The sequence below is a fragment of the Mercenaria mercenaria genome, unplaced genomic scaffold, assembly GCF_021730395.1.
Source record: "Mercenaria mercenaria strain notata unplaced genomic scaffold, MADL_Memer_1 contig_2020, whole genome shotgun sequence".
In the NCBI taxonomy this organism is placed as follows: domain Eukaryota; kingdom Metazoa; phylum Mollusca; class Bivalvia; order Venerida; family Veneridae; genus Mercenaria; species Mercenaria mercenaria.
In genome coordinates this window covers 40,577-56,184 of record NW_026460050.1, presented here as the reverse complement: position 1 = coordinate 56,184, position 15,608 = coordinate 40,577, and the positions used below count along the sequence as shown (strand labels likewise).

Here is a 15,608-nt window from a genome sequence, read left to right as displayed (position 1 = left end):
TATGAGACTATAAGTCTCAGAAAATCTGAAATTAAAGAAAACGTCGAAATAACGTTATTAAGTAAGGGGATTTTATATGAAAATATAACAGCCGGATTTAGTGGTGTTCACCCTGTAGCTCAGCCCCTATTGTATGCCGTATTGAAAATGTGACTCACGCTATGATACAATATACATGATCTGAAAATAGATATTGGATTTCTTAAATCTTTTATACTCGTTAAAGCTACAAAATAACTGTTAGTTTCGCTTGTACTTCCCGCTACACAACAGCGTTTAAACCTTTAAATTTGGATAACAATGCGGAAGCGGAGGAACGCTAATAAAGCGCAAATATGCTGGATAAAACACTTTGGAAATATTGTTAATGAGTGCAGTTCGTGTGTTGGAGTTTTGAAATTACCTTCCGCAACAAAAACATTTTTCAGTTCTGCAAACGTTGTAAGAAAAAGGTTATTAAAGCGGTACCATTATTCCAAAAAGCGAAGAAAATTTCAAGTTGAAAATGTATTTGTTCTCATTCCTTTTATTCTCCTCGTCATAACTGCAAGTTTAGCATTATTTGTGACACATGTGTTGAATCAGGAACAAGAGTCATTTTTCAGGAAACAAATTACAGAATTTTCAGTACCATGTGAAGATCTCTCCCTGAGTGCGGATGAAGATTTCTTTACGTTTGATGTGAGAAATGGTGATTTGAGAACTTATGTAGATGACGAAGGAAAATACATATGCAGCAAAAGGAACATACCAGAAACGATTAAAAAGGTAAAATAAATGCATTATCAAATTGACTTAATTCTTATTGTCATTAGACGAATAACCGCGTTTTTAAGAGTTAAGAGATTTGTCGAAAATAGTCCGTAGTCTCATATGTGGTTTTGGAACTAAATTTATGACAAGGTTTTGCCTTCCTCGGAAAGACAAAACTATCTTAACCAATTACCACACATTACCACACTGTAAAGGGCAATTCAAAGGATTACGCCTTGATCAGGGAACAATGTTTAAGGTTTGGGAAACGGCTTTATTATAAGCAATAATTTATAGGGTATCAATGTGATAAAAATGAAGTTACAGAGGCCTACTGGGCTACCTGTGGGTTACAACATTGCTTTTTTATTACCAGAGTTCTTTGTGCCGTGTTGTGTTAGTGGTACTGTTAAGATTTTCAGCATGTACATTTTGGGTCGGGTGGTTCCAGTACTCCCGCTTTCTTGGTCGTATCATAGTATTGTTTAATGACCCTTTGGATATGGGACCTGTATTTTAATTTTGTCTTTTACAGTTTCTGTAATATGCGGACTCTATATCTCCGGATTATATCTTTAAATTCTAGTTTATTAAGTCTTGTCCATTGTTTTGTCGTGTAGGTCTAGTCCATTGTTGTACCTTGGGACCATACGCCATCATTGAACTGCACTCTAATCAGTGAATTTCCCAAGTAGACCGCCGTATGAACATATCTGTAGATATTTCTGAATTATATTTTGGTAATTGTAATGTGCGAATGTTGAGTTCTGCTCGACTCGGATATAGAGGGCATGAACAGTAGCATGAATTTCCAATACCGTCAATGAACAGGCTCAATCACATTTCATTTTTGTCGTGTTTTGACGATCTGGGGTTTTCCACTTTTTCTATTTTAAGTAACTCTGATAAGTTCCTCTAAAAACGTTATTAGCATTTAAGTGATCTTCAGTAAACCGGGTGTTTGTAACACAAGTAGATTAGTTTTTTAGATTAAGAACTATTTTATCTCTTTTCAACCGTCATGAAACAGGTGTAAATGATTAAATATTAATACAGACTTTTATGAAGTGAGAAACTAGATCCTCCGCAGACTTAGCTCGTCACCTTGAACACAAAAAAGCGGGAAACGCGGGATTTGTTTGCATAGAAGATTACCTTAAACATCAGCTACATAATTGTACAATTGTACAATTATATAGTCTTTACAATTTTCTAAATGAGGTATTTGCAAATATTTTCTGCAACTTTTCAGAACGGTTCAGATAACATATTATGAAGAAAAGTAATGTGTGAAAGAACGGTAGTGTCTCTGTAATTTAGCACTTAATGTTTTTCATATAAGTAATACATCGTATAAACTATTTAGATTTTACATTTTATTTCTTCACGTTTTCTGCTAATGATCTTGAAATCATAAAGTATGCTTTGATTAAACGTGAAGACTCGAAGTTATAGATTTAATGCTTCAAGAATTCACGCTTAATCATAACATACTTAGCGAGTTCTGTTTAGCTCATTTGATTTAAAGAAAAAAAGATGAGTTATTGTCATCACTTGATCGGTGTCGACGTCTGCGTCGGCGTCTGCGTCGGCGTTGCCTGGTTAAGTTTTTTGTTAAGGTCAGCTTTTCTCCTAAATTCTCAAAGCTATTGCTTTGAAACTTGGAACACTTGCTCACCATCATAAGCTGACAGTGTACATCAAGAAACATAACTCCATTCTGCTTTTTTCAAGAATTATTGCCCCTTTTGGACTTAGAAAATGAGATTTCTTGGTTAAGTTTTATGTTTAGGTCAGCTTTTCTCCCAAACTATCAAAGCAATTGCTTTGAAACTTGCAACATTTGTTCACCATCATAAGCTGAACCTGTACATCAAGAAATAACTCCATCCTGCATTTTGCAAGATTTAAAGCCCCTTTTGGACTTAGACTATATCAGATTTCTTGGTTAAGTTTTATGTTTAGGTCAACTTTTTCTCTTAAACTATCAAAGCTATTGCTTTGAAACTTGCAACACTTGTTCACTATCATAAGCTGACTGTTTTACATCAAAACATAATTTATCCTCTTTTGAAATTAATTTTTCCCCCCCTTTTTGGACTTAAAAATTTCATTTTCCCCCTTGGGTTTGAGTTTTATGTTTAAGGGGCTTTTCTTTTTTAAACAAACCAATTTTTTACGTTTTTAAAACTTGAAATTTTTTTTTAAACCAAATCAAAAACGGACGAGGGACATCTAGAAACAAAAACCCCTACCCTTTGCTTTTTGCAAAAATTTGATGGCCCTTTTGGGGGCCCAAAGAAAATCATGTGTGGGAAACAATATTTCTTTTAAACAAAAAAAAAATCGGGATAGCGCAGCCCCCGGCAAGGCGGGCCTTGTTTAACTTGAGATGGGGGAACTGCAAAATTGCACCCCTTTAAAAAATATCGATATTTTTTAAAAACCCGGGCCATCCAGAAAAAGGTAGTATTAAATATAGCGTTTTTGAAACATCTGACCCCATTTGGCCCCTTTTTGCCCAAACTTCAAAAAAACCCCGCCCAATGTTTGGAAAATTTTTAAAAATCCACGGGTTTTTTAAACCCAGAAAAAAACCCCAAAACCCAAAAATTAAAATACAAAACTCGCAAAGCTAAAAAACCTTTTCGGGGTCTTTGACCCAGTCAGACCTCCAGTCTTGGGTTTTGCACTCGGGTAAAATTTGTCCCCCCTCAAAATTTAACGACCCGGGTTTGTCGTTTTTTTTAACAAGTTTTTTAAAATCATATCTTTTGGGTTTAAAGCGCACCGGGGGTCGCTTTTTTGGGTTTTTAAAATTTTAAAATCATAAATTTAAACCCTTTTTGTTTACATTTGTAGTGCAATTCTTTTAAAAAATTTCCTTTGTGATCGATTTACGTTTTTACACTGATTTAATATAAGTTCATGGAAAATAAATTAAATTTTTTAAAAAGGGTTTAAATGGGGGGAAACCCGAAAAATTTAACCAATAAAAATCCCCCCCTTTTTTTCCCCAGGTTGGCAGCCCACGCCACTTTCCTGCCCTTGGCAGAATTTTTGGCAAAACTTTGGCAGATTTTTTTTTATTAATAAAATGAAATGTATTTGATTTTTTTTTAAAATTAGTAAGATTTTAATTAGGGTACACATAGTAATTAAAATTTTAATTAAACTTTTTTCCCAAAAGTTTTTTTCCCCATAAGAAAACAGGTTATCCGATATGTAGAATCTGATGTAACAACCCATCAAAAGCAAAAATGTTACTTCTGTAAAATTGCTAAATTCTTTTAAAGGATGAAAAACAAAAAATTGTCCTTGTTTTAGTTTAAATTTTTAAATTTTTTTTTCTTAAAAAATATTAACTTATAAATGCCCAAAAGCCCTCAGCTCCCTTTCAGCTTTTTTAAAATTTACAAATAAAAATATATCAAAAAAAAACATCACCTGGGCCAAAAATTTCCGCCACCAAAATAAAAAAAGTGATTTTGGGGCCTTTTTAGTGGGGTTTTTTTCCGGGTTTTCACCAATAGAGCTCAAAAAACCCTTTAATAAAATCTTAATATCTATTATATAATTTCCCGGGTTTTTTCCTGACAAAAAAAACACACCACTAAAAAAAGCATTTCTAGTCATCTTTTTATATTTTTTGGAAAAATGAGTAAAAAATCTCTATAATCAAACGATAATTCCAGACCCAAATTTAAAAAATTTATTTAAATAGTTCAAAATGGGGCCCAAATTTTTTTTGTTGAAAAACCCCAGGAAACCACGACGGCAAAATATTTTTTCATTTGTATGTAATCAAAGTACGTTTATAATATTTTTCCCAAAGAAAACATTTTTCACGTTTTATTTTTTCCCTTAGTTTTTCCTTCTTTTTTTCCTGCTTTTTTTTTAATTTTAAAGAATTTTTTCGCTAAATCATCAAGTCGTTTTGTTTTACCAATTTCAAAAGAGATAAACTATCAACAGTATTCTTTGTTCTAGAAATTTGTGTTTCTTTTTTTAAAGAAAACTTTTTTTAAACTTTTGTAATTTTTTTTGGGGTTTTAAAGTGGTAATTTTTTCGACATTAGGGGTTATTGTTTTAGTTTTAGCAAAAATTTTTTGGGTTTTAAGCAGTGATTGTTTCCCTCCTTTTTTTAGCTGATTTTCAATACAGAGCCCCAAATCTTTTATTTTTTTTTTTAATTTTATAATTAAATTTATCATTAAATTAAATTAAAATCTTTTTGTAAAAAACCCTTTTAAGTTTATTTTAACTCTTCGTACTTTAAATTGTGATGTGCCCCCAACTTTTTTAAATCGGGGTCTACAAGTTTTTTTCTTGAAATTTTCTACTGATTTTTAAATTTAAATTTAAAATGTTTTATATTAGCAGTCTTTAAAATTTCCCCCTTTTTTTAAACGGTTTTTTAAACCCTAAAAAGTCCAGTTCTTTTTTTAGGGTTCTTCAACTTTAGCATTAAAAACTTTTAATATCACTTGAAATTTTTTTTGTAAATTTACTTTAATTTCTGCATACTGTAAATTGTGACGGTTGTAAAAATTTACTAACCCAAATTTTCAAATTTGTTTTTTAAAGTCATCTTTTTTAAAGGAATTTAGTCTTTTTTAAAATCCTTAATGCTTTTGCCCATGATCTCCCTCTTTGGGAAGCTGCCTTTTTCCAATTCGATTTAAAATTCTGAAAGTTTTTTTTAAAATTTAATTCTAATAAATTTTTTATGCTTATTTTCATTTCAGTATTTTTTTAAATTTATTTCTGTTCTGATTTCTAACTGATACATATTTTTTTAAATTTTTTTTCCCAGTTTAAATAATTTTGGGTCTTTTAGTTTTCATTTTTAAATTTCATACTATCTTTTAATTTTTTAATTTTTGGGGTGAATAAAATGAAAAAATTTAAAACCGAAATACTTTTTTTATTGTTTTTCATCGTAAAATAAAATTTTCTTTTCAATTTCTTTAATGAATAAACCCATACTTTCATTTCTTTTTCCCCACTTTTTTTTGTAATTCAACTATTAAAAATAAAATTTTTTTTTAAAATCTTTTTTTTAATTCTTAAATATTCTTTACTTTTTTTGCTTTTTTAGGGGGTTTTTTTATATTTTTGACACTTCAAGATTATAGTCTCTTTTAACATTTTAAATTTTTTTTATACAAAAAACCGTTTTTGGGAAACCTACATCGGGGGTTTTTATCGGGAAAATTTCCCTTGGTTGATTATTTTTTTAAACCCCCCATATCAATGTCTGTTCATTGTTTAAACTTTTTCCCCTTTTTTTCTGTGAAGATATGATTCCATGTCCCTTTCAATTTTTTGGGTATTGTTTTTTTAGTAGAAATTTAATCCCCTTAAATCAATACCCAAATTTTTAATTTTCCCCCTTATACTTTCGGGGTCATTTATTTTTTTTTACATCTTTAAAAAAACCCCCCATCTATAAAACCCCCTGTAAAGTTTTTTTTTAAAAAAATTCCTTGGTTTGTAAATTAAATAAGAAATCAAAAATTTTTGTTTTGTTGCATTAGAAAAAGGGAGAAAGGGTTTAAATTTATTTTGTTCATTAAAAAATTCAAATCTTTTTCCCTCTTTTCCCCCGGGGACTTTCAAATAAAATATAATGTGAACATTTAAATTTCAAATTATTTTTTGGGGTTTTATAGTAAGACTGCCCTTAAAAAAAAATAACACAACTTTTTTTGGGTGACGTCCTTGAAATAAAGTTTTTTTTTTTTTTTGTTTTGAATTTTTTTTAACTTCACAATTAAAAAAAATCAAAAAATTTTTATTTATTTTTTGTTTTTCTGTTTCAAGATTCTCAAAAAAGGTTCAAATTGGTTGGAATCAGCCAAAATATTAAAGTTTTCTTTTGGGGAATCTATTTTAATTTTTTTTTTTGAAATTTTTGGTTTTAAAGTTGTTAATTAAATCTTGATTTTTAAAAATTGTTTAAGTTTTTAGAAATACAAGAAAATTTTAAATCAAAAAAAAATAAGGGGGTTTTTCGAAGTTTATGCATTAATGTATTTTTTTTTCCCCAAATCCGGGGACATCCACATTTTAACCCTTCTAAAAAAATAAAAGGGGGAAAAAAAAAGGATAAATTGGAAAATTTAAAGGGAAATTTACCCCTTTTTTGTATCAAAAATTTTGGAAATTTTTCCATTTTATTAATATTAATTTTTTACATTTTTTTACAATATTTCCCTTTATCTTTACATTATTATAAAAATGCAATCAAAACTTAATGAAATAAAAAATAAAAAAAAAATTGGGCGGAAAAAAGTTTGAGAGCTTTTTAGGAAGAAAAAATGAGAGAAAAAATAAGAAAAGCTAAAAAAAACCCGGAAAAAAAATTTGTATACTGAAATTTTTTAACCCAAATTACTGAAAAAAAGAAAGTCAAAAAGAAAAATTTATCAAGTCAGTTAAAAGCATTACCTGGAAAAAAACCCAACAATTCCTTTAAATAGGTGATGAAATAAAAGAAAACCCAAACATACGGGTTTTAACCAAAAGAATTCCCAAGAACCAATACGTTTAATTACCGCCGAAAGATCATAGGGGTTTGGATAAATGAAAAAGATAATTTTGAAAAAAACTAGAGAATTTTTGAAAAAATTCCTAAAATTGTTGGAACAAGACCGAAACCCCGGAAATCCCTACAGTAGATTTAGATGCTTTTCGGAAAAAAGATGTTTTAGAAAAATATGGATTTAAAAACCCGCCCTGAATTGTTTAAAATTTTTTTAACGGGCAAATATAATTAAACCCTTTAATAAAATACATAAAGACAATTTTAAAGCACAATAAAAAAGGGTTTACTAAAGGGATTTTAAAAAAAATTAAAAAAGGGCCCCAAAGTAGCAAATAAAATTTCCCAAAAAAAAACCCAAAAATTAAACAAAAAGAAGTAAAAAAAATTAAAACATAAACAGATAAAAACTCATAAAGTAAAAAAGACGGGTTAAATAAAAACTTGAAAAGGCTTCTACATTTTGGACAAGGAAAAAACATCAAAAACCATATAAAGTTTCACCAAAATGGAAAAATAGGGAAATTTTAAATTTAAATTAATTTAAATAAACTTTAGGGTTTCAAAAAAAAAAAAATTTTCAAAGGATAGAATAAAAAAAAAGAAAAAAATTAACACTAAATTTAGATGAGATTTAAATTGATTTGTTTTAAAAAAGTTATAACAATAAAAAAAAACTTTCAATTCTTTCCCAAGAAAAATATTTAAAGAATTAAACAGAAAAGTAGGTTAAACCTTTCAAAAAAAAGATCAATAAAAATTTAAAAAAAATAATTAGGGGACAAGGTTTTGACTTTTTGCCCCAGGGTAACCCAAAAAAAATTGGGGTTTAAAATGATTTTGGGATTTTAATTTGGGGTTAAATTTGATGCGGAAAAAATAATTTGAACAAAAAAATAAAAGGTATTAGAAAAAATTGATGAATAAAAAAAATGAATCATTTTTAAACCAAAAACAACATAAAAAAGTTATATAAAAAATTTTTTCTTGAATTTAAATTTTAAAAATTATTTAAAAAAAGGAACAAAAATGAAAATTTAAATTTCTGAAACATTTTTAAAGATGATAAAAATAAACTGAGTGTTTTACAATCAGATTTATCGTTTTTTAAAATTTAATAAAAAAAAAAACTTATGTTGGGGTTTTGGAAAATTTTTTAAAACAATAAACCAATTTTTTGGGCCAAAATATTATTTGATAAATTTGCCCAAAAAAAGAATTCTTTTAAAATAATGGTAAGGTTTGGGAAAAGAAAACAATTTACAAATGGTTCTTACAGTTACACGATTAATAATTTTATTAGGGAAACATTATAAGTAATTGGGGATTAGAATTTTTATTTAAAACAGAAATTGCTCCAATAAGTTTGGAATTTGATTTAAAATAGTTTTTTAAAATTTTTGATTTCAATTACAATAATTTTGGATTTTATTTGGGGAATCAAATTTTCACACATTTCTTGGATTTGAGGGAAAAAAAAATTTTAAACAAAACTGAATGGGGGAAAAAAACACCAAATATAAAAATAAACTCTGTGGATACAATTTATATTCATTGTGATTTATTGTTTTAAATTTACCGTTGTGGTAATTTCATGAAAATTATCTATGCTTTAAGTACTGCAAAATTTAACAAAACTTATCCTTTTAAAAAAGAACCACAAAGAGGGGTTGGTATTCGGGAAAATTTAATTTAAAAAATTATAAATTCAATTATAATATATATTTAAAATGTATTTGGTTTTAAAAAATTAATTTTTTAAAGAGGTTGAAACAAAAATTTTTACTAAATTTTTTTAAAAAAAAATTTTAAATTAAAAAATAAAGTTTTAAAAAAATTTTATTATGAAATTATTTAAAATTTTTTTGTTTTTATAATTTTACAAGAAATTTATGACAAAAAAAAAGGAATAAATTTTTTTATGTTGGGTGCTCCACACGGGAAAAAAAAATCATACAAAGGAATACCGTGGGGCTCCGAGGACGGGGTCCTCGGGAAAAGGTATTTTTGCCCCTTTAAAAGAAATTGTTTTCCCAAACCCGGGGTTGGGATCTTCAAAAAAGCACAGCTGGGAAAAAAATTTTTGGAAAAAAGCAGGAAAAACACACTTAAAGTGGAACAAAAAAGGTTGGAACAGAAGTTGGAAATTTTTGCTGCACAAAGCTTATTGGAAACTTTACTTTGGGATACTAATAAAATTGTTGGGAAAAAATTTAAAAAAAAAACCCGCTCCGGCAGTTGGTTTAAATTTTAAATGCCCCAAGGGAAATTTCAAGAAAAAGGGAAAACAGTTTAAAAAAAATAATAAAAATTAAAAATGAAAAAAGAGGAGGTTTTTCAATTTAGAAAAAAAGAATATTTCAGGAAACTGGAACTTCAGCTCGACAAAAACGTTTTTTAACAATTAAATTTTTTAAAAAAATAAAGTTTTTTAAATTTAATAAAAACTAAAATAAAAAAAAAAATTTTTTTTATAATATATACATGTTTAGAACAAAAAAATATTTTGAAAGATATGAATTAACTTTCCCATTCAATTAGATAACCCGCCTTAATATCGTCTTGGGGGAAAAAATTTTTAAGCAACAAAAAAAAACGGATATCCCTTTACAATTAAAGATAGAAGTTCTTTTTGATTGGTTTAATGGTTATTTGAAAGTAAGTTTTAAAAATAAATAAGCTTGCTAACGGCAATAATTATGTTGCTGATGGAGAAGATAAATTTAAAATTTCTCTAATTAATAAAGCAGCTTCATTAATTGACCCGGTTTGTGGGTTAAACCCAAAAGGAAAAAAAATTTTTTATGATTGAATAATTTTTTATAAGGTGTAAATTTAAAGGTTTGGTTGAACTATCTAATGAATTTTGCAGAATCAACTGGAAAAAAAGGATTTATCTCTTTAGATACTACTGCGGGTTTCTGAAAAATAAAGGGTGACCAAGCTGGGTAAAAAATAAAGGTTTTGCTACTAGGAAGTTATTAATCCAAGGGGTTAAAAAAAAGTAAATGCTAAAAATTTCCCTTAAAAAATTTCATTTTTCGGGGTTTTAAAAAAACAAAATTTTTCTAACAATCAAATTCAAATAAAACCCGCAGCTGACAGATGATGAAAAGAAAATTAAAAATTTTTCCCCCCCAGCTAATGCTGGGGCTTTTGGGGAGAGTAATTGTAAAAAAATTAATTCAAAGGGTTTCCCACGTTGATTTTCAATGAATTTTTGGTTTGATCTAATTACTACTGAAAAGTTTTAAAAAAAAATGGTCATACCTACGGGAAAAGGTGACGCAAACAACTGATTCAAAAACAAAAAAATATAACCTTTTGAAAAAAACGGCTGGTGTAAAAAAACCACAAAAAATTAAATTTTTTTATTTTTCAACGACCCCGACAAAAGTAATTCACAACAACATAACCCGCTTTATTAGAAAACATTTAAAGTTAATGCAGCAAATGAAAAAATTTCACTTTGAATCCTGTCGCTTTAAGTTGGTAATGGTGTTTTTTTTTTCCAGAAACAGAATACACAAGTATATAAAAAAAAATAAGAAATTATGTAATTAATTATTATTATAAAACAAAATAAAAAGAAATACTGGAAGTCTTTTAAAAAAATCAAACTTTTTTAAGTTTATTTTGGGTTTGTTCATTTTAACTTTGGGTTTAAAAAGGGAAAATAATACAGAAGATCCTAAGCATAATTTCATTTAAAAAGCTAAAATTAAAAATTCCCGGCAGCTAATATTCGTGTTTTCGCAATTTATTTTATGAAGGGAAAAAGTTGAAAAAATTTTCTATTGGGGAAAAAAAAACTTGTTATTGTTTAAATAAAATTTAAAAATAAATTAAAATATAAAAGGCATCAAATTTATATTGAATATAAAGTTAACCTAACCCAAAGGACCCAAAAAAAAAAAATTTAGCACAAGCCCTTTAATAAAAAATTCCACGTACTTTTTGATTAAAACATGAACAAAATTTAAAGGAAAATTCCCTTTTATTAAATTAAAAAAACACAAAAATTTTTCAAAATTTAAAAAAACTTTTGCCCAAAAAGAAGGGATTAAAAAATTAAAAAATTTTAAAAAAACAAATGTCCAGTCAAGGTCAAAATGGTTTGGGTTTTTTGGAGCTTTGGCCCGGGTTTTTTAGGAAAAAACAATTCTTCCAATGGCACAAAAATACTCCAAAAAATTTAAAACCCCAAAGGGATTGGCGCTTTGGGTTTTGGGTAGCCAGTTTGGGTTAGGAAACCCCGGTTTTTATTTCTTTGCTAAAAAGATAAAGAAATATGATTCACCCTAAACTTACAAACCCAATCAAAGGGAAAACAATTTGTAGGATCTGGGGTGATTAAATTAAAAACAAAAACCAAAAAAAAGACGGGTTGGCTTTTTTTAGGTATTTGGTGCAAATCAGGAATACCTTTTAATTTCATCTTTGTTAAAATGGTAAAAGGGGCTGGGCCGGGGGGGAAATTTTAAATTCCCCAGGAAACCAAAGGGTTTTGGGTCTAAAAAATTGGAAATTTTCCCAAAGGAGACCTTACAGACGAATTTTCCCATTTTTAAAAAAAAAAAAAAAATTTATTTAAAAAAAAACCAAAAACTAAATTTTTAAATTTAACAATGGGGAAAAAAAATTAAAAATTTAAAAAATTTAAAAGGGGTGTTTTTTAGTAGAAATAAAAATTTCTAAAATTAAAAGAAAAAGGTTTTAATTGGGAAATTTTAAAAATTTTTGGCGACTCTATTGGGCCCCGGGAAAACCCCTTGGGTTTTTTACTTTAATAAATTTGTATTTTGATCCATTTGGACCCCCACCGAAAAAAGTATTTAAAAATATACCCAAAAGTAAAAAAAAACAAAAAAAGGGTTTAAAATTTAAGACCAAAAAAAAGTATGTTTTGGGATATTATTGGTTTATTTTTCATTAAAAAATTTTCAAGGTTTAAAATACCGTTTATGATTATTGTATAAAAAACTAAAATTTCATAATCAAAGAGTAAAATTTAAAAAACTATTTTAAATTTTTTAACCAAAAAGGAATTTATTTAACTGGGGAAAAATTAAAATTTTAAAGGGGAAAATTTTTAAAAATAAAAATGAAAAATTTAAAAAAAATAGAAAGAAAGGAAAGCAGTCCTTGAGAGCTGGGAAACCCCACCAAATTAAAAGAAAACCCCCATTGTTTTTTTAAAATGTTAAAAACCCAAGAAATGATGGTGGATTTATTTCAAAAGGAAAACCCGTAAATGCTATCCCCGGTTTAGTTTAAAATGGGGAAAAAATTTTAACAAAAATTTTTTTTTAAAAAAACATTTTAATTATTTTTTGGTTTATGCAATTAAAATTTTGATAAAGGGAAGCAAAAATTTCAATTAAAAAATAAAGAAAATTAAATTTTTCAAAGTTTACATGTAAAAATAATGAAAAAAATGGGAAACTTTTTTTTATTAATTTGCAAATGAATTTAAAAAAATAAAAGGGTGTTATTTTTTAAATTAAATTTTTTAAACGTTAAGAATATTCAGGTTTAAAAATTTATGGTTCTATAATTTAATTTTAATTTTAAAAATTAATTTTTTAAAAAGTTAATTAAGGGTTTTTAAATTTTAAAAATAAAACTAAAGTTTTCAATAACCCTTATCAAAAAATATCTTTTTTCGTCTAACATGGGAAAAAGATGTTTTAAATTTTAACAATTTCTGGAAAGATTGTGGTTTATCAAACGAATAACTTTAAAGGTTTAGAAAAACTTTTGGGGGGGAAAATTTAAAAAAAAGTATCTTTGTAATTTTTTTGAACTATTGTTTTTTTTTAAACAACCCAAATTTTTTTAAATTTATTTAAAAATTTTTTTAAAAATTTACTTTATTTTCTAATAAAATTTGAATACATTTTACTTCTTAATCCCACAAATTTAAAAAGGAATGCCCCGGGAGGTTTATCTTTAAATTTTCCCCAAATTACTTTTTTATTATTATCAAAATAAAATTTTGAATTACTATCGTAATCACTATTATCAAATAATCTTTGTCCTTATAAAAATCCTCATATGCATCTTTGGTTTTTATTTCATAACATAATGAATCAGTGTCAGTGAATAGTAATTTACAATTACCCTCGTACTTTTCCTTAATGTAATTTTAATGAAAATCATACATTAAATATTTTGATAAATCTAGAATGCACATTCAAAACATAACAAGGTCTGTTTAATAACAAACTTCTTTTATTCTATGAATTCCAAAAAGGTTTAGAGTTAAACATCGTTGAACTAACAAATGAAGGTTTGCTATGTATTTTAATAAAATATTTTCATCATGAGTTAATTTAATATTAACCCTCTTGCGTAAATTCTCCATCGTCTTACCGAAAACAGAATTGTTCATTAACTTAAAAAAGTCTTTTCAAATGAATTTTTTGCTTTAGATCTTTTTTGAGTATTAAAATCAATATATTTTTTAACCAAGGACTTTCGTCAAAAGTTAATATTTTGTGTATTTTTGTTACTTTTAACCCTTATTGTGTATATAGTTCAAGATTTTTATAATGAACTACATAATTTTGTTTTTTCATTAAAGTTGGAACTAATTTTTTTACATTACTTTTTCCTATTTCAAATTCTTCTTTAATAGTTTTACAATAATTGGAAAGCCATTCGTCTGGTATTTTAATTTTTTCAGGAGCTAAAGGATAATCGTTGTGGGTTTTATGTAATTCTTTTGGATATTCAAGTCACATTCAACTAAAAAGTTACTTTTACCTTTTGAAATTAATTTCTTAAATTGTTTTTCGGATATAAATTAAAGTTTCCAGAGGGAAAAAGGTTGACACATAGCCCAAATGAAAAGGGTTTAAATTGGCGTCGAGGTACATAATGTATTTGTGTCATGTTTAGGTTTATAATCTTTCATATATTTTTTGTTTGCTTTACTGTATCTGTTTGAAATATAACTTATTCCTCCTCTCAGTCCCTTTTCAATAAAAAGATACATATCATATCAGTTATTAAATCTAACTTAATTCCAGTCATTTTTAAACATTGCATCCCAAGCTAAACCAGGACTACTAAAATAATGACAAGGATCTAATTTGTAGTACTCTAAACATAGTTTTCTAAAATTTTCAAAGCATCACTAAAAGTAATACGTCAGTTTTAAATATAGATCATGATATTCTCCCATTTTTTTAAAAATTTTAAATTTATTCCAAACACTTTTAGCATGTTCATATTCGTTGTCAGATATGTGTGTTTCATTTAAATTGAATAAAAATCTTCTTTAGAAGGAAATTTTTGGGTTTCTTTAAATTTTTTTAATGAATCCATGTAACCCATAGGGATGAACACCTTTTGTTTTTAATAAATAATGTAATCAAATTCTTGAGATAAATATTTAAATTCTGGAATATTTTTTAACTAGGTTATCCAATGAATTGAGACATAATTGAAATGAATCAATAAAACCAAGTCAGAAATCATAAATCCCCATATACCCTTTCCATATTGTTAGGAATACATTAATTTCTTTTTTAAATTTTCCTATTTGTTGCATAATAAAATGACCGCCATAACCTCTTAAATTATGAAAAATAACGGGAATTTTATGTGTTAGTTTAAAATTAATATTACATTCTGAGTGAGCACTTCCTCGAATTTTCCTGTTATATGACATGATCACGTACTGGATTTTCATTTCCTTATATTCTTTTTCACAGATATGACAAAACTTTTGTTTTTTAAATTCACTTTCATCTTTTTTAGACATTTTTATTTTTCTTGTTAAAATTATCTCTAAAAAATTCTTTACAATATTCCTCTCCTCAAGCATTTTTTCAATAAAACTTATAAACTGCTTAGGCCCTCTATAAATCTGGGTTGGTTTAGTATATTTATCGTCATAACAACAAACAATTTTATAGCCCTAACCACAATCTATATGTATTTGATATGGTTCAGTAAATGAAGATTCAGTTGGGGTAAAGCAGTTAAAACTTTTTTAGTTTTTAAATTCAAAATCAGCATAAATTACAAAAGGTACTGCTAAACCTTTTATAATTTTTTAAATTGTACTTTACTTCCCTCTTTTGGCTTTTTTAAACACCTTGGATACCAATTAATAGCTAAACAGTTTGGAAAAATGTTCATTTAATATTCTTTCTTGAGAAAAAATGTTGTAGACAGCTTTTCAAAATGATTTTTATGTTGATATTTGTTTTTTGAAACATTAATCTATTAAGCTTTTATCCAAAACATAATGTTGGACTCAGTTTTTGAGGGCTTACAGTCATCATCAGTTATTTT

The 15,608-nt window shown here is 27.0% G+C and overlaps 1 protein-coding gene across 2 annotated transcripts in view; it reads left to right on the top strand.

Annotated features, from left to right (window-relative positions):
- Positions 1-234: 234 nt before the first annotated feature.
- Positions 235-15,608, top strand: part of LOC123554584 (uncharacterized) — a 31,327-nt gene continuing 15,953 nt past the window's right edge. Inside the window, exon 1 of one of the 2 annotated variants that reach the window (XM_045344834.2) lies at positions 235-768. In XM_045344834.2, coding sequence (XP_045200769.2) covers positions 301-768 — 468 coding nt within the window. In that variant the 5' untranslated portion in view covers positions 235-300. The remainder of the gene's footprint in view (positions 769-15,608) is intronic. The other variant, XM_045344833.2, reaches the window with a different exon arrangement.